The sequence below is a fragment of the Dermochelys coriacea genome, chromosome 7 (assembly GCF_009764565.3).
Source record: "Dermochelys coriacea isolate rDerCor1 chromosome 7, rDerCor1.pri.v4, whole genome shotgun sequence".
Classification (NCBI taxonomy): domain Eukaryota; kingdom Metazoa; phylum Chordata; order Testudines; family Dermochelyidae; genus Dermochelys; species Dermochelys coriacea.
Genome location: NC_050074.1, coordinates 107,222,752 through 107,247,151, shown reverse-complemented (window position 1 = coordinate 107,247,151; position 24,400 = coordinate 107,222,752). Strand labels below are relative to the sequence as shown.

General features: G+C 39.9%; 2 protein-coding genes across 12 annotated transcripts in view; one reads left to right on the top strand and one right to left on the bottom strand.

Moving 5' to 3' along the window:
• Window positions 1-47: 47 nt before the first annotated feature.
• On the bottom strand, window positions 48-17,788 carry C7H10orf88 (chromosome 7 C10orf88 homolog). Of its 4 annotated transcripts, XM_043518215.1 has the most exons (7): window positions 17,404-17,690; window positions 10,427-10,630; window positions 9,445-9,514; window positions 8,627-8,833; window positions 6,899-7,374; window positions 3,381-3,653; window positions 283-340 (listed from the first exon to the last, which is right to left on the bottom strand). In XM_043518215.1, exons 1-6 carry the CDS (start codon window positions 17,604-17,606, stop codon window positions 3,425-3,427), a joined length of 1,389 nt encoding a protein of 462 aa, XP_043374150.1. In that variant the 5' UTR covers window positions 17,607-17,690; the 3' UTR covers window positions 283-340; window positions 3,381-3,424. The 4 variants fall into 4 exon arrangements, with proteins under 4 accessions (XP_043374151.1, XP_043374150.1, XP_038265725.1 ...); XM_043518216.1 differs by lacking the exon at window positions 3,381-3,653 and having other exon boundaries at window positions 48-340; window positions 17,404-17,695; XM_038409797.2 differs by lacking the exon at window positions 283-340 and having other exon boundaries at window positions 3,072-3,653; window positions 17,404-17,788.
• Window positions 16,652-24,400, top strand: part of LOC119859215 (disintegrin and metalloproteinase domain-containing protein 9-like) — a 39,664-nt gene continuing 31,915 nt past the window's right edge. The window contains exons 1-2 of one of the 8 annotated variants that reach the window (XM_043518212.1): window positions 17,876-18,241; window positions 18,623-18,724. Coding sequence is in view for 5 of the 8 variants with exons in the window: in XM_038411044.2 (XP_038266972.1) it covers window positions 19,888-19,957 (70 nt within the window). In the remaining 3 variants the exon portion in view is untranslated. Of the gene's footprint in view, window positions 16,702-17,875; window positions 18,242-18,571; window positions 18,725-19,504; window positions 19,958-24,400 lie in introns of those variants that run through there. The other 7 variants (XM_043518211.1, XM_043518208.1, XM_043518209.1 and 4 more) reach the window with 7 other exon arrangements.

Sequence of the window (24,400 nt, the reverse complement as noted above, 5' to 3'; positions counted from 1 at the left end):
TCTTCTTATGGCATTTTAAATTACACTGCCCCTGTTTTTTTATATATATCATACTACCACTGAATAGCATGAGTGTTTAGAGTTTAAGAACAATTAGCATATATTGTAATTATATAACTATATATTTATCTCAACTCACAATGGTTCACAATGAAGTTGGGGAAAGGGTTGAGGTACAGGACCAATCTATTATCACTTTGCTCTCAATAGTAATCATTTTGGTCCTTGCCGGACTTCTTTTGAAAACCAAAGTGAGCAGAGATACATACCGAATGAGATCAGACACAGAGGACCACAAGGCATCCATATATGGCACCAACATGCAATATGATTCAAGCATCTAAATTTAAATAAAAATAAAATAAATAAATAACTTAAAAGTTGGAGGAAAATAATGCCACAAATGTATTACGATATGTTTCTGTAGTCAGTTTCCCTTGTTGCTGCTGATTAGAAAGACAGCTATTTTTAAATATAAATTCTCTGTTATAACCAGCTGCTTTATCCTTTTTCTGCTTTAGTAACTTCCATGACGTTAGAATCCAGTATTTATAGTCTCACCATTCAGTACTATAGAGGTGATTTTGAAGCTAAGCATACAGAATTGTCTTCTTTCAAAAGACTTGGTGCATCAAACAGGAAAAGCCCGATTATAAAGGAGAAATATTTTGTATAAACACAGTATCTTGATAGTCAATTGCCATGTGCCTAAACAGTAAAATGGTTATACAAGAAGGGAGACTGGCTAAAATTATGATGGATTTACATAAGTGTGGAGAGCCTCTTAATGGTCAAGTTTCTAATTTAACTATATTCTAATTAATCAAATTAGTTACTTATTTTCTTTGGAATGAGAATGGTATTCACAACTCTGTATTTGATTTAAATCTGAATAGATTATATTTAGTCACCATGTTTAACATGCAAAAATGATCTCCCCTTCAAATTCAAAATTGACACATGTGATGCAATAAAGCTTTTTCTTGCAACTTTTTGTCTGGAGCTTCATACTTGAAAAGATGAAAATAAAAGCATGTGTTTATACTTAAAGATAGAATAAATGCATTATGATGCTTAAATTATGGAGATGGACACATTAAAATTGCTTAAGGAGAGAGATATTATATGGCATATCACTTTATTGAGAACATAGTTCTAAGACTGCCTCTAATGTAAGAAATTTGTTCAGATCTGTTACTTATTTTAAAGGAAGTAAATAAAACTTGCTGTCCTGAAACAATGCTGTAGGCTTGAAATATTTCAATTGTAATATTTAAATAAATTGTGCAGGGGGCTGTCTATTAAAAGCACTTAGAAATTCAAATTTAATACAGCTGCCCATTTAAAAAGAATTCTTAAACCTGTGCTTTGCAACTGCCGCCTTCTGCATACAGTGAAGTACACCAGACCCCTCGCTAGAACGCACATCTATATAGCACAAATTCACCTATAATGCGGTTGCGGCCATGGATCCCAAATGTAATTACTTTAATTTAAATTCATTTTAACGTGGTACTGCGCATGGATCCCAAATCCCGCGTTCTAGCGAGGGTCTGCTGTATTTAGATCTGACCTACATAGCCTAAAATCATTTGGGTCCTTTGTCCCGCAAAGGCCTCCTCTGTCCTTGTGATACTCTAGGACAAGGATCGGCAAACTGTGGCACGCAGCCCATCAGAGAAATCGGCTGACGGGCGGGGACAGTTTGTTTATGATTTGCCAGCACGGGCTGAGGGCTGTGCTGGCCGCCACTTCCCACACCCCCATTGGCCTGGAACAACGAACCGCAGCCAGTGGGAGCTGCGATCGGCTGAACCTCCTGATGATAGAGGTAAACAAACTGTCCTGGCCCGCCAGTGGATTTCCCTGATGGGCCATGGGCCAAAGACTGCTGATCCCTGCTCTAGGAACTGCAATATCCTAAGCCACTTGAGCTGGTGGTTCCCTGGTTTAAATAGGAAGAGGGGCTGCTGGCAGGGTCTTCTCAGTGAAGTAACCTCAACTCTGGAGCTGATCTCTACAGTATCTGGGTCTGATGACCTTAAAAGGCATACTGCAAGGCTCATCAGTTTTTCTTTGCGTGAGGAAGCAGGGGAGGAGAAGGAGGAAGACGTAGTGGTGGGGAGAAGAGAATGTAGGATAGGGTGGATCCAGAACAGTCAATGGGGGCAGCTACTTAATAGCCACTGCCCACACTGAATTTTTTTTGTATTTATTTTAGAATTTGTACATTTTGGTTTAAAACATTTTATATATTTGAATAGAATACATTAAGCTATTTGAAAATCAGTTTTGTTCTACATGCTCTCAGATGGATGGGAATGAAGATTAACAAGTTAGAGTAAAAATTAATATAAAGTATAAGCAGAAACTTCAGATGTGTAGCTCTCTCTATCCTTTTGAAATATAGCTTCTCATAGTTCATGAATCAAATTCTATTTTAAGTAAAAATGCCCATAATTAAAAAATACATATCTCTATTTCTTCACAGAAAGAGGACTGTCTGCTTCTCAAAAGAAAGATATTGCCTTTATCTCTGTTAAGCCAGATGCATGTAGAACATCTGTAGTCTCTGCCGATGCAGTAAACACTGGTGAAGGAGGATTCTAAGCCACCTTTCTAGCTCCCTGATCCTGGAGCAACCATAATACTGTAGGGTCATTCCTCTGGTTCAGGATTGCCATAATGCAGCAGATCCTGTCCCATTAGACTCCCTATATAAAAGGGGACCCCCCCTTACCTGCCTCTTTAGGGCAGTTTCTGCTACTACTGAGGTTCTGACCAATACTCTACACTAAATCCATCCAAGCAGTTGTGTGCTTGTTTTGAAATGAGCATCAAAGAGAGAAGGTCTGTCATTTAGCCCATCGATAATAGTCAATCCATTTTCTGTACTGTGCTACAGTTCAGCTTAAGATGCATCAGATAATGATTCTGAACTGGTGCGTTAGAAGTAAAAGGTGACCTCTCATTATCTTTTAACCAAAGAACTAAAATAAACTAAAACTAAACAGAAACTGAATTCTGTTTTTTAAATCTTTTAGTAATGGGTTGCCAATAAAACAAAACAATTAAGCTAATAAATAGAAAAGTTACAACTCACTTTATTTATAGCACATATGTCATAGTTCAAGTAGAAGTTGACAAAATGTATTCCAAGTGGCTTTTTAGAAATATTTTTAACTAAATAAGCCACAAAAATACATACAAAATTCTTACACCTATGAAAAATGATATTACAGACGTTTTACAACACTAACATTTAGTGTACAATACTGGGCAGAATTACAGTAACAAATGTAACAACCAACTTGGGGGTTATAATATTAATTAGTTTAATAAATATTAGGCTTTGTAAAGACATCAAAATAAATACTTGCCCCTGGAAAGTATTTATATTGGGGTCCCCTCTTTCAAATATTGTCTATCTCTCTCCATTTGAGAGTCCTTCTCCAGAGTCATAGTGTTCTTGTGACATTTTGTTCGATTTGGAGTTTTGAACCATGTCCATTAACAGAACAACTTTAGTATCTATATGTTCCTGAAGTTTCTGCATACTTAGATCAATATAGTCCATTAGTTTTTTCTCCATCAGTTCCATATTTTTGGATATGACCTTTTCCAAGTAGGAGCAAATAGGCTGCTGTTTCATTCTGCAAGAAATGTACATATAAATAATTAGTCATTCCTATTTTTAATATGGAGTCAGTGATCATGCTGGCTAACTGGCATAAATAGAGATCCCAGTGCCTCAAGGAAGGGCACTGAAGTTTTGAAGTATTATTGGGTTTCTTAGAACATACCCTCAGTAGAGGAGGCACTCTTGATATTAAAGTCTAAATAATAAATACTTACACCTTTACTACACAGAAGGACTAATTTTGTCCAAACACACACACACACACAGCGCAACATACATTAGTCAGATGTATATCATAAGTGCAAGATTTGCCCTATTTTACATTAGAATGTGTACATTTACCTGTACAACTAACCAAACAAAATACTTTCTGGTGTGTAAAAAGAAAAGGAGTACTTGTGGCACCTTAGAGACTAAAATTTATTAGAGCATAAGCTTTCGTGAGCTACAGCTCACTTCATCGGATGAAACTGTAGAAGCTTATGCTCTAATAAATTTGTTAGTCTCCAAGGTGCCACAAGTACTCCTTTTCTTTTTGCGAATACAGACTAACATGGCTGCTACTCTGAAACCTGTCATTTCTGGTGTGTGTGTAAGAGTTAAGGTACTATGCTAATCTGTGTTTAATGTAATCTTACCCTGTCATAAATATAAAGGGAAGGGTAAACACCTTTATAATCCCTCCTGGCCAGAGGAAAAATCCTTTCACGTAAAGGGTTAAGAAGCTAGGATAACCTTGCTGGCACCTGACCACAATGACCAATGAGGAGACAAGATGCTTTCAAAGCTGGAGGGAGGGAGAAACAAAGGGTCTGTCTGTGTGATGCTTTTGCCGGGGAAAGAACAGGAATGGAGCTTAGAATTTAGTAAGTAATCTAGCTAGATATGCGTTAGATTATGATTTCTTTAAATGGCTGAAAAATTAGACTGTGCTGAATAGAATGAATATTCTTGTCTTTGTGTCTTTCTTGTAACTTAACATTTTCCCTAGAGGAATTCTCTATGTTTTGAATCTAATTACCCTGTAAGGTATTTACCATCCTGATTTTACAGAGATGATTCTTTTTACCCTTTCTTATATTCAAATTCTTCTTGTAAGAAATTGAATGCTTTTTTCATTGTTCTTAAGATTCAAGGGCTTGGGTCTGTGGTCACCTATGCAAATTGGTGAGGATTTTTATCAAGCCTTCCCCAGGCAGGGAGGTGCAAGGTTTTGGTGAGGATTGGGGGGCGGGGGGGAAAGACGTTTCCAAACAACTCCTTTCTCAAAAAATAAACCCGGACGTTTGGTGGTGGCAGTGGAAGTCCAAGGGCAAAGGGTAAAATAGTTTGTACCTTGGGGAAGCTTTAACCTAAGCTGATAGAAGCAAGTTTAGGAGGTTTTCATGCAGGTCCCCACATCTGGTGAATCTTGCCCATATGCTCAGGGTTTAGCTGATCGCCATATTTGGGGTCGGGAAGGAATTTTCCTCCAGGGCAGATTGGAGAGGCCCTGGAGGTTTTTCGCCTTCCTCTGTAGCATGGGGCACGAGTCACTTGAGGGAGGCTTCTCTGTTCCTTGAAGCCTTTAAACCACGATTTGAGGACTTCAATAGCTCAGACATAGGTGAGGTTTTTCGTAGGAGTGGGTGGGTGAGATTCTGTGGCCTGCGTAGTGCAGGAGGTCGGACTAGATGATCAGAATGGTCCCTTCTGACCTTAGTATCTATGAATCTATACCCTAGAGTTCAGAGTGGGGAAGGAACCTTGACATACCCCAATATTTAAAATGGTAATTTTTTTGTATTTTTTGTTTAAGATTAGCACACTAATCTGTACAAATTTCACTTTATGCTTCCATACCTGCATAGTGAGAAACAAAACTAGGGAATTCTCAGAAGAATAGCAGAACAAAAGCCACACATCATATCCATATGATAAACTTGCATTACTTTATCATAGTATTTATGAGAGTATGAAATAGAGAAAAAAATGTTTGCAAAAAAAAAAATTGGCTTCCACTTGCAAAGTGACAAGAGTATTTATCAATTTGGACCAGCCAGTTACAAAGTTTCAACTTTCTGCCATTTAGGGATTTTCCCCCCCTTAAACACAATCTTTTTGTACATATTTAAATGCAAGAGCTATATTCCCCCCCCCCCCCCGGCCCTTTTAAATATCTCAAAAGTTAACAATTTGTACTAAAACTTTCCAAGATATTCACCATACCCAAACCAGGGGATTGGAGGGAGGGGAGGAAAAAACAAAACAAAAAACCACCTTGCTAATCACTTCCCACACGTAACTAATGCAATGAGGTGTTTCTGTCAAGCTGCAACAGAGGGAAAGTTAACTAGAGTCCTGTCATTTTTCATTACTGCTATTCAAAACCTAGTGGGTAGTAGTATCAATAAACAGATCATCTTCAGTCTGCTGATACTTGGGAAAGATATGTGCTTTAGCACAGGCAGACACTGGACCTTTTCACTAGGTGAGAGGACCCGAAAAATGGAGACACCCCACTCATACAAGTTCTTGGAGAAACAGAATGGAATGCACCTTTTGCCACTTAGCAGCCATAGAAGGTTCTGGAGTAAAGGCTTCACATTTATCACATCTACTAAGCAGAGGCTCATAAATCAAAAATGGAGCCATCAAGCACAGTTCAAGTAGAATGCCCAGGTAAGGAACACCAGCACTTTCCCCTTTCCTGGCAGCTGGAGAGGTCTGAATTCTCAAAAGAGTGCTGCCACCTATAAAGCACTCCTTTTACTTTCCACCAGTCTTTCATAGCTTTAGACTATTATGCATCTGGTAACATGGGAGAGAAAAAGTTAAAGATAAGTATGCTATAGAGACTTTGGCAATAGAAGTGGAAGGAGAAAGAGAAAAATATGCAGGGGAGGAGGTAGAGTACATAATGTAGATAAAGCAAGAATGTGATAAAGGGGAAGAAAAGAGACACCTAGAATAACATAGAAAAAGGTACACCATGATCTGCCACTGAAACCAAGAAACCAGGAATAGTATGAAGGTAATAATGAAAAATATTCTATTCAATATATTTCAAAATGCTGATTGACATTGTTAGTTAAATAGGAATTCACAGTGGTTTTATTCCTTTAAATTGCAACTGTGGGGCTTTGTGGAATGTGGCCTTGGAGTATCATCATGGCAGATTTTTTTTTTTCCCCTTCCTCTCTCCAAAAACCACTACTGCCAACAAGGCACGGTCCACAGGCTAGGACAAGTTGGATACATGTATCAAGCCTAACTTACCCAACAGTTTGAATGCCTTCCTCTTCATCTATTGTACTCTTCTCAAAATGCTTATTCCCATCATCTATCTGAAGATGATTTACTTGACCACATAAAGTTTGAAGAAAAGGAAGCAGCAGCCCAGAACTGGGCGTATTTGGGTTTGCACTTGCTTGCTCTTGCATTAACGATGACAACATAACTTTAAAATCATTTCCAGGAAGAGGAGTGCTTTGTTGCATAGTTTTAAGTGTTTCAAGATCAGGAATATTCCCTCTACCAGGTATCCATGTGTTCATGCCAGTATGCGTTTTTAAATCTTCAAAAACAGTTTCAGTTGTCAAACAACTTTTAAAAGGAAAGGGTGCATTGGATGATTGGTCTAATCCTTTAAAAGCAGCTGCACTGTGCAATCCATCGATTGTATGCTTGTCTCCAAAGACAGATTCTTTTTTTCCAAAGATACATTGAAGTTTGTCTCCAAGAGGAAAACTGTTCTAATGGAAATAAGAAAATGTACATATTTAATGTGTTATATTTTTAATATAAACCTACAAAGTAATAGATGTGCCTCTTCCTCTCCCCCCAAAATATGTAAGCATTCTGTAGCATTAGATAACTATAGAATTCCATTCCATTCTCACCAGTGTAAAGTTTACTCAGAATGAATGCGATATGAAAGCTTTACTAGAATGAAAGTTATGTACTGATAATTCTACAGAATAAAGAAATCATGTGAACGTGATTAACATTTGCAAGATGAAGGTTTATAGTAGTTACAAATTTCGTTAGATTGAACTTCAATTATTGAAGCAGGAGTTGACTAAATTAGGGCTCCAATACCAAAGGTTACTCCATGTGGGTGCGTGCAGGGGGTCTGTACATAATTCTTCTCTTTGCAGGATTGAGGCCTAAATCCAATAGTTATTAGTACAAGTACTTCCACTTTTATTTGGCGGAAACACGTTTTTTTTTAAAAAACCCACTACACACACTCACACACACACGTCTCAATACAAAAGTAGTGACAGCTCAGTTGTACCAACTATTAAAATTTATAATAAGTCTACCATCTCAAGTTCCAAGATCACTTTTTATCATTTTATTTTAGCAAGAAAGTTGTGATGTTTTCCATTTGGATGCAAATCTCAGGAGTTATCCATGTTTGGTTAGTTTAAGGCTGGATTTCTGCTACAAGTGGCTGAACCTTAAAATCATTGATATTTCAGTTGGCATAGAATGGGGCTGCACAGATACTAAATGTTATTTCCTGCAGGAATACACCTCACATACTCAGTGATCTGCACTGACTAGCACCTAATTTTTAGTTGAATGGTGCAAGTTTTGTCCTACAAAACCTGAAATGGGCAGACTGTTACTATGACACTACAGTTTTAAAAGGAACTGCCCGTAGCTGCAGATCTCAACCTAACTGCCCCCCTGTTTTAAATGGAGAGGGGAGGAAGGTTTGGTGGCATAGTGTTTTTAATGGGGAGTCTTCAACTCTAGAATTCAGTCAGCTTGGCTTTAGTGACCTTCAGAGCATATTGCAAGGCTCACCTACGTTCCCAGTCTGGTTACAGTGGTGGTGGCTGAACGAGGTTTGAAATAGTAAGAAGTTTGTTTGGAGAGGTCTTTTTGATCGAATGAGTTTGGAATGTGTGTGTGTGTAACAGAGACACAAAACGCAAAGTTCTGTATTATACCTTTTTATAAATTTAAATAAATGAAAAAAGTGTGGTAACTTGCCTTCTGCTGAAGTCGAACCATATTCATGAGTTGCTGAGCACCTGGAGATAACTTTGACCCAATGGATTCCACCATAGTTTGAACTCTGTCTAGATCTACGCTTGATCCTAATGAAAGAAGATCTGAGGCAGATTTTGCAGAAACTGATCTTACTTGTACCACAATTTTAGTTAGGAGTACTCTTTGTCTTTCACCAATGGAGAGCAGCTATGGAAAAACAAAGAAAAATAATAAGATTTTAGAACAAAGTACTATTCTGGAAATCAAAAGGTCCTTTTAATGGAAAACTGAGACCTGTTTAATAGGCTTCAGACTGCTATTATTCTGAGTAGTACTCATATTGAAATAGAATAATCAGTCTTATCTTGCCAACACTTAAATATGTTTAAACTTCATGTATGTGAATAGTCCCATTCACTACAATGAGACTACTCACATATGTAAAGTTACAAATGTGCATGTTTGTAGGATCAATGCCTAAAATTCTCATTGTACACAAACAATTAAACATCTAAAACATGCCTATTTTACAAAATTATGTGTTTCTTTAAGAGCATTCCTCTCTCACACACACACACACACACACACACACACACACTTACTTTTTAATAATGACATTTTTGATGTGGATTTGACCCGAGAACCCTGGTATCAAAATCAACCTACATTTTTAAAGAGAATACCCAAACCACATCTTAGGTTGATATAAACCTAACTATCATCATCATCTATCAGATAGTAATGAAAAAAAAAAAAAAAAAAATCAAATAAGTAATTAAAAAAAGAATTTAAAAAGTAAATTTTGTGGAACTTCCTACCTTAATTCTACAAGAGGTTGTGGCACACTCCAATTTAAGATACTTTTTGTATAAGGTAACCTTGTCATTTCTGTTAGAAAAATAAAATAAATGAGAACTGAGAAGTCTCTATATGGTAAATGGTACATAAATGCATTCTATAGGAGCACAAAAATATCAGCTATTATATTCAGATAATGAGAAAAGAGCTGAGTGGGTCATCTTTTAACAGAATATTTTGGTTTGAACACTGAAATTCAGTTTGGATTTAATCATATGACGCGCGTGCACACGCACACACACACAAGTTCCTAGTTTTTTCACGCATGGTATCCATAGGATTTTTTTCTAGTTTTGGCTTGACTGATCGGCTGTTTCTTAAATTAGCAAGTCAAACAACATATCTGGCAAAATGTTGATGTACTGTAAAATCTACCTCCTTTTAATTCCCCTCACCCCCAAAGGCAAAATCTTGCAGAGTATACAAGGAGAATCAATACTGACTTATTTATTTTCATTCCTCTCTTTGGAGCCATATATGAAGAGAATTTAAAGTGATTCTAAATGGCTTTTACGGATTACTACTGAGTTAAATACTTTATCTCACCGAAAACGGTAGCCGACAGCCTTAACCATCTGTTTGACACAGACAACACAATGGCCGTGTAAATGTGCCTCAACAATGACATGGAGGGCCCATCTTGAAGGGTGAGAAGTGCAGTTTCTATGCCCATTCATTCCTTGGTCTCTGCTGAGACTGTCAAGGCTGCACAAATTGTGTTGGTTTTTGTGATGTGGATATCTGACCACTAAAAACTCAATTGAGATGAAACACCCAATGAATAGCAACACATTTTGTTCACTAAGACAGCTGGGCTACATTTAAGCCAACAGTCTAAAAGCAATATAATCCATCCCCAGCCCCCCCAAAACAGCCAATTTCCTTTTCAAATGGATTTAATAAGCAAATATTAAACAAAGCCTACATAATGAAGACATTTACCTATCATTCTGGATGGTGCAGACATTCTGTCCCCTACCAGTTCCAAAATACTCTTCTCCTATATATACTTCCATGTTTCTTGCCTCACTTAAAATTCCAACACAGACTATTTCCTCAGATCCATGAGGATCACACTGCAGGTACAGTAAGCAGGGAGTTTCCTTTTCATCATTTAAACGTCTCTCCAAAACCACAGAGTTCTCACTAGAAATATAAGAAACAACTACATTTTATTTAACTTATGCTTTCCAGGTAACACTATAGTTTATAAAAACAAACAAGAACTCCTCATTTAAAGTGATTCAGTTTTTAAGAGAACAGTTACATAATCTACTTTTGTAGATTTGTAACTGAAATATTTACCACATTACTTTCAAAGCAGTATCCTTTAGGAAGAACAAACACTACAATTACAGGTTGTGTGTGGTGGGGGGGTATATTTAGGTCACATGTTTTACAAATTTCAAAGCTTGCTGTGGATTCAGTCTGCAATGAAAAGTAATGGCTGTGCCACATCTGAAGGAAGTTTTGCTCCCAAATATGGTTTTAAATGTTGGCGAGGTGCAGGAACATGTGTGCTATCAATATTTTTAGCTACACCTACCCTGAAATACACTAATCAGTCCCCCTGATGTACTAGTTCTCACAGGGCATGCTCCGAAAAGCATGGACACAAATCAGATGTCAAGAATTATAACATTCAAAAACCAGTCAGAGAACACTTCAATCACTCTGGTCACTTGATTACAGACCTAAAAGTCGCAATATTACAACAACAAAAAAAAAGTCAAAAACAGACTCCAACGAAAGACTGCTGAATTGGAATTAATTTGCAAACTGGACACCATTAAATTAGGCTTGAATAAAGACTGGGAGTGGATGTGTCATTACACAAAGTAAAACTATTGCTCCATGTTTATTTTCCTCCTCACTACTATTCCTCACACGTTCTTGTCAACTGCTGGAAATGGCCCATCTTGATTATCACTACAAAAGGTTTTTCGCTCTCCTCCTGGTAATAGCTCACCTTAACTGATCACTCTCGTTATAGTGTGTATGGTAACACCCATTGTTTCATGCTCTCTGTGTATATAAAATCAGCCCACTGTATTTTCCACTACATGCATCCGATGAAGTGGGCTGTAGCCCACAAAAGCTTCTGCTCAAATAAATTTGTTAGTCTCTAAGGTGCCACAGGTATTCCTGTTCTTTTTTGAGGATACAGACTAACACTGCTGCTCCTCTGAAACTAATCAGGTCTTGTCACTTCTCTTTCCATTAAAAGAGACAGCAGCAGAGCAGTGCACCTATTGCAGAGGGGAGAGTTGTAATCTCCCGGGGGCGGGGGAAGCGGCGGAGGAGAAATACACCTGCCCGGACACGGTGAACCTGTATGAAGTCTCACTGTGAGCACAGGCATCTATTACAGCCTCAGTACAGAGCCTTGCACTAGGGAGAACAGCCCTGTAGCCAGGGCCCCACAGCCATGGGGCAGGCAACAGAAACCGCATTCAGGGCCCCAGCTTGAGCCCATCGAACCCTGTCAAATATAAAGGGAAAGGTAAACACCTTTAAATCCCTCTAGGCTAAACCTTAAGTTACCAAAAGATACAAAAACAGAAATATACATTCCATCCAGCACAACTTATTTTATCAGCCATTTAAACAAAACAGAATCTAACGCATATCTAACTAGATTGCTTATTAACTCTTTACAGGAGTTCTGACCTGCATTCCTGCTCTGGTCCCAGCAAAAGCAACACACAGACAGAGAGAACCCTTTGTCCCCCCCCCGCAAGTTTGAAAGTATCTTGTCTCCTCATTGGTCATTTTGGTCAGGTGCCAGTGAGGTTATCTTACCTTCTTAATCCTAGGAACCTTGACATGATGGCTGGAGTTAACTTGAAATCATTTTGAGATTTTTTGAACCAGAAGCATAGATTTTAAAAGGAAATATTTTTTTATTCCTTTGGGCTGCTGGAAAGCAGGTTTTAAGCTGAAAGTAGTTAGAGTTTTTTTGTCTCTGCTTGGGGGCCAGAGCAGAGACAAAAGGGAATTGTCTTTTGTGAGATGGAGTTTTCTCTACCTAAAGACAGGGTAGTTAATCTCCTGCAGGTTAACTATACCTTAAAAATACCAAAAACTGACAATCACTATCAGAGAACATAGGTATCCGGTTACAACACAACATTTTTTTTTTTTTGGGGACAAGCCAAGTTTTTTGTTTGTTTGACAGAAACCAAGGAAAAAAGCCGAAGAGGCTGCCCACAGGAGAGCTATGGAGGCAAAGGAAAAAGAATGGAAGCATGCTCAGGAGGAAAGGGAGGCTGACCACAGGAGAGCTATGGAGGCAAGGGAAAAAGAAATGGAGGAAAAGGAAAAAGAGAGGAAGCATGCTGAGGCAGAGAAGGAAAAAGAGGAAGCATGCACTGGAGATGGAGAAGGCAAAGGCTGAGCAGAATCTACTGGATAACACTAATCATCCTTCCCCAACAATCCACAAATAGGAGCGACCATGTCCACAGTATGATAAATCCAGTGATATTGCTGAATATTTTCTCACCTTTGAGAGACTGTGCACTCTCCATAAAATTCCTGAAGCTCACAAGATGACCATATTAGTCGCAAAATTAACTGGAAGCGCTCTGGACATATTCAATAATATGCCTATAGATGAGGCTTCTGACTAAACTAAGTTCAAGGATTTAGTTTTAAAGCAATTTTCAAATTACATCTGAAACATACAGAGTAAAATTTCGAACCCTTAAGAGAAGGCCTGGACTAAGTAATGTGGCTTATCTAAACAAGATGAAGGATCTGTTAGATAAATGGGTCCAAAGAGGGTGTCACTAGCTTTGACAGAATGTGTGATTTGATAGCTCAGGAGCAATTCCTGAATATGTCCATCGAGGAAATAAAACAGTGTTTATGGGATAAGAAAATGCACTCAGCAGAAAGTCTTGCTTCTTATACTAATTGATACGAGCAGTCCCAGACCGCCAGAGAGGCGGGGCAAACCGGAACAAAACGGGTGGAGGGAGGAGAGAGGAACAACCCTGGTTGCAGTTGGAGAGGATACCAGAAGGGACCACCCTCAGACCACACCCTACTACCAGGAGCAGCCCAAGGCCCCAACTACACTTATCATCCCGCCACACCGTTCTCCAGCAACCCATCTTGCCCCAGTGACCTGTCAGCTGGATGATGTTTTAAATGTAACGAGCTGGGACAAGTAAAGGCCAACTTTCCCAAGAACCCCAACCGAATAGAGTTCATTGTATCGGAATCACACCAGAGATCATCAGGCCCAGATACCTCCCAGATACCCTCGGAGCGGAGGGAAACTGTGAGTGTGGGCAGGAAGAAGGTCACCGCATGGAGGGACACCGGAACACAAGTGTCGGCTATCCATGCTTCCTTAGTGGACCCCAATTTAATCGACCCAGAGATCCAAGTGACAATTCAACCCTTCAAGTTCAACTCTTTCAATTTGCCTACAGCCAAGTTGCCTGTCCAGTACAAGGGCTGGTCAGGAACGTGGACTTTGCAGTACATCATGGTTATCCCATCCCCATGCTGTTGGGGGAAGACTTGGCCAATCACATGAAGCTAGCCAAGGGGGTGGGAATGGTCACCCGCAGCCAGGCTAACAAGTCGTCATGCAAAAAGAAAAGGAGTACTTGTGGCACCTTAGAGACTAACAAATTTATTAGAGCATAAGCTTTCGTGAGCTACAGCTCACTTCATTGGATGCATCCGATGAAGTGAGCTGTAGCTCACGAAAGCTTATGCTCTAATAAATTTGTTAGTCTCTAAGGTGCCACAAGTACTCCTTTTCTTTTTGCGAATACAGACTAACACGGCTGCTACTCTGAAACCTGTCATTAAGCCGTCATGCCTAGCTCTGTTCTGGAAACTTCTACCAGGACCCAGTGAGAGGTGATGGACCTGGACCCCATGCCTATGTCTGCAACAGCAGTAGTGGATCCAGTCCCAGAGACCCAGACAGAGCCAGCCCCAGAACCGGAACAACCAGCACCAGACCCATTGCCAGCACTGAATCCAGTACTTGCAACCCCAACACCAGAGGGCCCCACCGAACCTGAACCAGCTGCAGCCGATAACCGTACACGAGACTCAGCCGGAGCCTGAACCCCAACATAGTGCACCAGCGGAGAGCGGTTCACAGTCAACGGAAACAGTCCCATCCCCTACATCACTTCCAGAGTGACCAAGCCTAGGTCCACAATCCAATGAGGAACTGATGTCTCCAGCATCAAGGGAACAGTTCCAGACCGAACAGGAAGCAGATGAACACCTCCAGAGAGCTTGGATGGCAGCACGGAGCAACCCACCGCCTCTCAGCTCTTCTAATCGATCCAAAGAATTAAAGGTTTGTCAGTTTACAGCCCAGGGAGGAGATGACTCTGAGTGGCCTAAAGGTGTCTACTACGAAGGGAAAAGCGCTGGTGGCGTAGAAGAGGTAAACTTCTCCATGACCCTTGGGCGTATGCAGTGACAGCAGATCAAAGAGCTGTGCATTAGATATGCGCCGATGTTCTCAGCCACCCCAGGACTGACTGAACGGGCATACCACTCCCTGGACACAGGTAATGCTCACCCAATTAAAGTCCAACCTTACCAGGTGTCTCCTCAAGCTAAAAACTGATATAGAACGGGAGATCCAGGATACGCTACAGATGCGTGTAATTCGCCCCTCTGGCAGTGCATGGGCATCTCCAGTGGTTCTAGTTCCCAAACCAGATGGGGAGATACGTTTTTGCGTGAACTACCGTAAGCTAAATGCTGTAACTCGCCCAGACAACTATTCAATGCCATGCACAGATGAACTATTAGAGAAACTGGGACAGGCCCAGTTCATCTCCATCTTGGACTTAACCAAGGGGTACTGGCAGGTACCGCTAGACGAATCTGCCAAGGAAAGGTCAGCCTTCACCACGTATGTCAGACTGTATGAATTTAATGTACTCCCTTTTGGGCTGCAGAATGCACCCGCCACCTTCCAAAGACTTATAGATGGTCTCCTAGAGGAATTAGGAGAATATGCAGTCACCTACCTTAACGACATGGCCATATTTTCGGATTCCTGGGCAGAACACCTGGAACATCTACAAAAAGTCTTCGAGTGCATAAGGGAGGCAGGACTAACTGTTAAGGCTAAGAAGTGTCAAACAGGCCTAAACAGAGTGACTTACCTTGGACATCAGGTGGGTCAAGGAACTATCAACCCCCTACAGGCCAAAGTAGATGCTATCCAAAAGTGGCCTGTCCCAAAGTCAAAAAAACAGGTCCAATCCTTCTTAGGCTTGACCGGATATTACAGGCGATTTGTACCGCAATACAGCCAAATCGGGCGCCCCACTGACAGACCTAACCAAAAAGAAACAGCCAAATGCTGTTCAGTGGACTGAAGAGTATCAGAAGGCCTTTAACCAGCTTAAAGCGACACTCATGTCTGACCCTGTGCTAAGGGCCCCAGACTTTGACAAACCGTTCCTAATAACCACAGATGCGTCCGAGCGTGGTGTGGGAGCAGTTTTAAGGCAGAAAGGAACAGATCAAGAATTCCACCCTGTAGTGTTTCTCAGCAAGAAGCTGTCTGAAAGGGAAAGCAACTGGTCAGTCAGTGAAAAAGAATGTTATGTCATTGTCTACGTTCTGAAAAAGCTACGCCTATACATTTGGGGATGGCGTTTCCACCTGCAAACCGACCATGCTGCGCTACAGTGGCTTCATACCGCCACAGGAAATTAAAAAAAAATGTATTCGGTGGAGTTTAGCTCTCCAAGATTTTAATTTCAACATCCAACATCTCTCAGGAGCTTCTAACAAAGTGGCTGATGTACTCGCCCGTGAAAGTTTCCCAGAATCAACTGGTTAAAATTGTCCTTAAGATGTGAAAAATATTGTTAGTCTTTATATACTTGGTAGTATATTTAAAGGTGCATGTGTCTTATTAACTCTGTTTTCTCCTAGAGCTCCAGAAAGAAATCACAGCCAGCGTTTCACCCTATCTGTGATTTTGGGCGGGGGGACGTGTCATAAATATAAAGGGAAGGGTAAATATCTTTAAATCCCTCCTGGTCAGAGGAAAAACCCTTTCACCTGTAAAGGGTTAAGAAGCTAGGATAACCTCGCTGGCACCTGACCAAAATGATGAGACAAGATACTTTCAAAGCTAGAGGGGTGTATGCGGAATAAAGGGTTCTCTCTGTCTATGTGTCGCTTTTGCCGGGACCAGAGCAGGAATGCAGGTCAGAACTCTTGTAAAGAGTTAATAAGCAATCTAGTTAGATATGCGTTAGATTCAGTTTTGTTTAAATGGCTGAGAAAATAAGCTCTGCTGAATAGAATGTAGATTCCTGTTTTTGTGTCTTTTTGTAACTTAAGGTTTTGCCTCGAGGGATTCTCCATGTTTTGAATCTAATTACCCTGTAAGGTATTTACCATCCTGATTTTACAGAAGTGATTCTTTTACTTTTTCCTTCAATTAAAATTCTTCTTTTAAGAACCTGATTGCTTTTTCATTGTTCTTAAGATCCACGGGTTTGGGTCTGTGTTCACGTACGTAAATTGGTGAGAATTTTTATCAAGCCTTCCCCAGGAAAGGGGATGTAGCGCTTAGGGGGATTTTGGGGGAAAAGACGTTTCCAAGTGGGCTCTTTCCCTCTTATATTTGTTAGACGCTTGGTGGTGGCAGCAATAAGGTCCAGGGACAAAATGTAAAACAGTTTGTCCCTTGGGGAAGTTTTAACCTAAGCTGGTAAAAATAAGCTTAGGGTTTTTTTCATGCAGGTCCCCGCATCTGTACCCTAGAGTTCAGAGTGAGGAAGGAACCTTGACATGCCTCAAGGGGAGGAGTCCTCAGGACTCCATGGGAGAGAAGAGGTTCAGATCCACACACTCCCCCGCCGGGATCCGGATCAGGCGTGTCCGTGCTCCTGGGCGTTCCTTACCCGTGCTCGGGCGGCGCCAGCGCCTCGCCGTCACTGGCTCCCTCGGGAAGGAGACGCAGGGTGTCCGCCAGGCCCCCGGGAGACGAGGGGGAAGCGCAGTCCCAGGAGCAGCCGGCAGCGATGCGGGGACGGCGGAGGGGGCCATTGGCGCTGCGGGTGCCATCCTCGGTTGCCGCAACGCCCGCCAGGCTACCGCTCGCCATCGCAACCGCCCCGCTCGCTGCCAACCGTCCCCTGCCGCGCCGGCTAGAAATAACCAGAACGTGCTCCCCGCCGGAGCCCGTTCCGGGTGGAACGTCCGCCTTTCAACGGTCACGGGGCATTCCGACCGAGCCGCTGATTGGCTCGCATCCTTCCCGTTCTGCCCCATCCCCCACAGCGTCTCAGCTGTTGGGTGGCGCGCGTGCGCAGAGTGGCAGGGGCGCTCGCTTCCGCGCTTTGCTTCTGAGCAAGCGCGCACTCGGGGCCAGGGCGGGCGGCGGTTGCGTGCGACGCGGCCTGAGGGAAGGTCGCTGCCGGTCCAGACATGGCGCGTGGCTTGCAGCTGCGTCCGGCCCTGGGTCCGTTACTAGTCCGAAGAGCGGTTGGGTGGACCCTGTACAGCGTTCCGAGCCCCATTCTGTGAAAGGCCCCATAGTACGAACAGCGGCGGCCTCAGCCCCCACCTTCCCCTTCAGGAGGCTGCGCTCCTTCCCTGGGCATGGGCCCGGCCCAGCTGGGACGTGACCATGCGTGATGCTCCTGCCTTGCCCCTTGAAGGCTTCCTGCACACAGCGTGAATACCGTCTGCTGTTCTGGTCGCCTTAGCTCCAAAAAAGATCTATTGGCATTGGAAAGGGTACAGAGAAGGGCAACAAATAATTAAGGCTATGGAACAGCTTTCATAGGAGGAGAGATTAAAAAGATTGTGATGGCTCATCTTGGAAAAGAGCTGGCAAAGGGGTGGAGTGGGGTGGTCATAGAGGTCTATAAATCATGCCTGGTGTGGACAAAGTGACTAAGGAAGCATTATTTAACCTCTTCATATAACACAAGAACTAGAATGTTAACTACATGTGTCAGTCTTTGCAGGATTGGGACCTAACTTTTTTCTTCCCATCAAACAAAGTTTACAGAAATTAGACACTTTTCAGAGTGGAATCAGTGCTGTCTTTACCTTGGGTGTCAGGAATTTTATTACACAGCAAGTTAAAGAGCTCTCAATCTCCCATCCCTCTAGCCGACCAGGAAAACAAAAGTCCAGATCTAGACATCCAACTTGAGCCTTCTGCCTGATCAGGGAGAAGACTAATAATCGGTCATTGACCAACCCTATCACTTTGTATGTATTTAAAACAGTATATAATATTTGAAAAAATGCCCAATAGCAGCTCTTTTTTTACTACCAAAGTTATTGTAAAAAATGTTTCAATGAGATGAAAAAGACCACTGAACATGTGATAGCAACAAGGACCTTTTTTTGTACTTATTACACAGGCATGTGCTGTTGGGTTAAGGCATACAGTCATAGAACCCAAATCTGCAAACATTACATGTATGGTACTCCAAAATGAATTTGTTGAACGCTGATGAGACACCACAGAAATTAGAGATGGAAAATATCTATAAAGTTATGCATCTGTTTCTGGTGATTTCTGGATTATATGGTTAATGTGTGATTTCTGTGTGTTCATAGGGACAATATTTTCAAACATTTTTGTGAAATAAAAACTCCTAAAGTGCAAAACAGAGAACAATTACAAATTGAACCTGAGTAATTCTGGTGCATTTTAAGCTGCATTTTTGTTGAGGTAGTTCATATGAATTCAATAACCTAGCTTATATGATGCTTTGTTTTCCTGTCTAGTATTTGAGAGTATATTCGCTCAAATAAATTTGTTAGTCTCTAAGGTGCCACAAGTACTCCTTTTCTTTTTGAGAGTATATTGTTGCTGGTCTCAGAATTCTGGTCTTTGATCTCAAAGGGTTTTAGAATAAATCAGTTTAGTTTTGTAATCCTTAGGATGGGGTCAGTCAGCATTTACAATCATAGGTTTCAGAGTAGCAGCCATGTTAGTCTGTGTTCGCAAAAAGAAAAGGAGTACTTGTGGCACCTTAGAGACTAACAAATTTATTTGAGCATAAGCTTTTGTGAGCTCTCTGTAGCTCACAAAAGCTTATGCTCAAATAAATTTGTTAGTCTCTAAGGTGCCACAGGTACTCCTTTTCTATTTACAATCATGTTATATTGGGTTTGTTGTAAGTTGTCTAACCAGTTTTGGAAAAGCACAATGTGAGAAATTTTACTTCCCTCTTCTTTGGGAGTGTTTGCTAACATGCCTGAAATATTTGTTCAATGCTATCTATTGTTTGTCTTGACAACAAAAGGTTCTAGTTTTTCCAGTTATTTCATTTAGGGAAACTGCTGGTAAGAGCACCATCCTCAGTAAAACAGTGTTTCTGAACAGCTTAGTAGATGAAATATTTGCGCAGAGAAAAATAACCATGTTAAAATACAGCTTACTTTTGTTTGGTTTTGGACTAATATTTATTGGAAAGCCAATTCATACCGCAGGTGAGCTTCAGTTTTAATATTCAGTGAGAAAGTTGCTGCAAATTATGTTCATGCACATAAGTCATGATCCAGAACTCTTTATTCAAGCAAAATTCTTGTACGAGTCCCAGAGAAATGTATTGACTGCAGGATGAGGTTTGTAGATGTATCTTTTTTTCTGTGTGACAAGTGTGTAAGTATGGTATGTTCTTTTTGTGCTTCATTGGCCAGCGTGTATAACAAGCAGTCTTGCTTATTTTACCACCTGAACAGACTGGAATTCTGAGTGTAATGATCCTAGTCAGTTTAATAATGCACATTTATACCAATAGACAGGCTTATGTTCCTTGATTTCACTTAGTAGTAGTATGGTAGTGTATTATGGTAGTGGTTAGAAGCCACGCACCATCATGCTAGGCTCTGTAGAAAGTATTGGTTGTGACAGAATAGCTAGCCATCATCTGTGATGAACAATGGATAAAACATTTCAGGTCTTCTGTGATGTGAGGGAATTCTCCCTTAAAATAATTGTGTATTTTTGTTGGACTTCTCATTTTTTAATTTCTTATTCATTTTCATTTAGGATTCAACAAAATAATAGAGTGTGTGGACCAGTACTTATACAGCTGTATATTTGTGACTCGATTACAGTAATTTTTTTGTACGTCTCTCCCCTTCTAGTATCAAAGTATAAATTAGTAGAACTTGTTTTAAAAATTAATTTGGTGATGTATTATATCTCTGATCATACAGGATTATGAAGATAATTGGATAAATGAGATATGCTTCCACTCCAATGCCATACTTTAACATAAAACAGACTGTGAGAAAATTCAATTTTATTGACACTTAATGGGGATGCTCGTGGGTTAGATGAGGGCAGGATCAATATGTAGAAAATTAGCTTTGTTGCTGGATATTTCAGTATTTAATATTTGTACAGGTGTGGTATTAGAATAAAATTATGACCCTGGATCTCTGGAGTTTTAAACCCTATTCTGACCCTGACTCAATGTCCTCTGTGGGTTCTGGAAAGATACTTAGTTCATCTGTGCCTCAGTTCTCTCATCTATTAAAAGTGGATAAAAATACATACCTCATGGAGAAGAAGGGGGTTGTGCAGATTAGTTAATATTTATCAGTATTTTGAAGTTGAAAAGCAACGTACACAGTAAGTGCTAAGTACTAATATTTTAGAAGGCTATTTTTGTAAGTGAGTTACAAAATCTAACTATTGAAACTATAAATCCTACCAGTGTTACAGACCCCAAACTTGTTTCTTTGTGGAAGGAAACCATATTATTTTAATTGGAGAGTCCTCCTTAATAATGTTGTACTGCACTCAACCCTTACAAAGCCTTCAAGATTTTAGTAGGAAAGAAACCATCTACAGAAATTGTGCTGAAGAACCCTCCTCCTACTCTGTGAAAAGAACATTGTGGATTTTTTTGTGCCACTTTGGATTGCTTTCATGGAATTTTCTGTGTTATGCGTGATTTTGCCTTATATTTGAGATGAAATCCTTTTGGGTTGTTATCTGAGAGCACAGTTCAAGTGCGGAAAAACAGTTTGCTTTGTTAAAATTAATTTATAATTTACTCTCCATTAGCCCCACTGAAGTCAGCAGGAGACTTTGTGTTGAGTTCTGCAGAGATTAAACCAAATGCAGTGAGTAGACAACAAAAGGGAAGGAAAGGTCATCAAGTATAGTTCACCATTTGAACCTGGTGTTTACATCAATGTAAAGCTGCATTGCTGAGATCAGATTCTAATCAGACTTTTGATCTCCAGCTTCCAGGTTAACAGCTGTACTACTGAAGTACTGGAATTCTGAAATAATGCAGAAGGTGTGTTGGAATAGGGTATAGTGATGACTAACAGAAACAAACAAAATGGGACATGAAAGTTGTCATTGTTGGATTCGCTGGGCTGCTGGGTGTGGGACAACATGAAGAAACAAGGTTGTAAAAGTAGTGAGAGGGAGAGTTATGCATGACCTTGAAGACAAAGACAAGAAGTTAAAATTTAATTCAGTGCAGAAAGAGAAACCTGTGGAGAGATTTCAAAGGGAAAGTGGGGTTGATGTGGTTAGATTAGTTGGGTAGAATGATGTTTTTTAAGTCCAAAATAAAAACACTGAGATGATGATACATTTTTTTCATTTTTATTTCTAAAATTGTCACCACATATTTATTATATTAAAGAGATTATGATATAGGCTTTTCTGAGTATATGGCATGTTGAAGTCTGCAGTTAATGAGTGTTTGAAAAAATAAAAGGGTGCACATGCAAAGCTCTTATCTTCTCCAGTTACTGTATTCTTCTTGCTCTCTGGATGGTGTGAGACTGCTTAAATTTAACTGTCTGTGAAAACAGATAAATCCCCAATCCTGCAAAGATTTGCTTATGTGCTTAGCTTTATGCATGTGAGTAGTCTCTTTAAATTCAAGGCAATGTACATGCATAATAAAATTAAAATACCAGAAGTTTTCCAGATTGTGGCCTAAATTGAAAGCTACCTGATGCTCCTTATTTTGCTTTTTTTCCCAATGGATGTTTAATAGCTAGGAAGCCACTGAAATAAAGGACAACTTTATTAATTTACACTTTGCTAATTCATACCCATAATTTGCAAACCAAATTTTCTTAGTGAAGGTTTAGTAGCAAAGAGCTGTAGTCTGATATCATCATAATGTTTATGAAATATACTATAGAATAAATAATAAAATAATAATTCTTCTTAGCATTTATATAATGCTCTTCATCTGCATATTTCCACGTGATTCTATGAAATATACAAAAATATTAAAACTGAACTACATGTGTCAAATAAACAATATATATTTTGTGATATGTTAAACTTTTACTGTGTTTTGTGTACTAATACTCCAAATTTGTTAATTCACAATGGTTCTCCCAGTTAGAGTTGAGTGAGTTTCTATTCTAGTTCCATGTTACAATTAGACTCTGGATACTAAAATGGTGGGGGTCAGAAGGAATCATTATTTAAAAATAATTGTTTACTGCTTTCCCACATTTTTCTCCTATCTTTCCACTATCAAATTATTTTCAGTAGTAATATTTTACACCTATGTGGTGCCATTCTTGCCAGATTTTACCAAGCAACTTTAGATATTGTATGTACTCAATAACACTGCATTGCTACTACTTCTTGGGTGGAGTGTGGCAGCCATGTGTGGTAGCATGATTTGTACCCCAGAGGCATAAGGAGAGTACTATAAAATATGGATTTTATCTATGGATTTAATTCTATGTAGGTCTATGTTCAGGCATAATTTTCTGCCTAGATCTGAGAAATAAAATAATCTCTGGTAGAGTTAACACAGATTGTTTGTTTATATGTAAGCAGAAGTTCATGATAGATGTATTAAAAAGATTCTCAAGTTAAAAATCACTAGCTCGTTAGCCACTGATACCAGATAGTGAAAAAGAAGTCACTTTAATGCTATGTATATTTTAAATACTCTTTGAAATAATAAAGTTTAAAAAAAGGCTTTAAGTGAGTGAAAACCAAATGTACTTTTAGATGAAATGAGAAAAATGATTAATAAAATGGTCGGTCTGTTAAGAAAAAGCATATCACCAGCATTCATATTCAGATGGTGCAACCTGATATATGATTGAGATGTTGAAACCTCAAATGAAAGTGTTAAGGCATACTCAACCAAGAAGTGTCATAAGGATTAGCTGCATGATCAGAATTGCTAGCCAATTGAGTAACCACGGGGACCTGTTAATAGCTTAAAAAGCAATACACAAATTCAGCTTAGAAACAGGAAAAAGTCAACAGAGTTGCAAAAAATAAAGATACATCCGGCATTCATGTCCTGCTATTGGAATTCTCAAACGGGGGTCATGAGGTTATTACATGCGAGTTGTGAGCTGGCAGACTCCTCCCCCAAATCCTGCTTTGCCTCCAGCATTTATTATAATGTTAAATATATTTTAAAAGTGTTTTTAATTTCCAAGTGTGGTCACACTCGGGGGCTTGCTTTAAGGAAGGGATCACCAATACAAAAGTTTGAGAACCACTGACTGAGCTATTTCATAAACTGTCTTGTGTTTTGATACTGTACCAAATGAAAAGAAAAAAGCAAAGTCATTTATTATAGGTGGCACAAGTAGTGATTTCTATAGTTGTTTGTTTCTATTGTAAGACCCTGTTTTCGCTTGCATGTAACTTTGCCAAACTTAAACCGTTTGGACTGACATTTTCCATGCCATTTCTGCGAAGGAGGCTAGGGTGAAATGGATTGTGTTTCCAACGTTAAAAAATTCTTCCATTTCTCTGAGAAGCTCTAGAGCCTCCATGCATTGGAGCAGGGACTTGAAATATGGCAGAGAGTTCTGTTCGTATCAGGGATGTGCCCTTGCCATTCTTGTGAAACTCTGCCCAAATTTGGCCAAATTATAAGTCTCTGAAAAATCTGATCTCACATGCTA

Excerpts from the sequence above, each read along its gene's own strand:
- C7H10orf88 (XM_038409797.2), bottom strand. The coding sequence starts at position 17,606 with ATGGCGAGCGGTAGCCTGGCGGGCGTTGCGGCAACCGAGGATGGCACC. Across the intron at positions 10,631-17,403 it reads CTGGCGCCGCCCGAGCACGG|TGAGAACTCTGTGGTTTTGG; the intron begins GTAAGGAACGCC and ends TTATATTTCTAG. Across the intron at positions 3,654-6,898 it reads GAAGGCATTCAAACTGTTGG|AATGAAACAGCAGCCTATTT; the intron begins GTAAGTTAGGCT and ends CATTTCTTGCAG.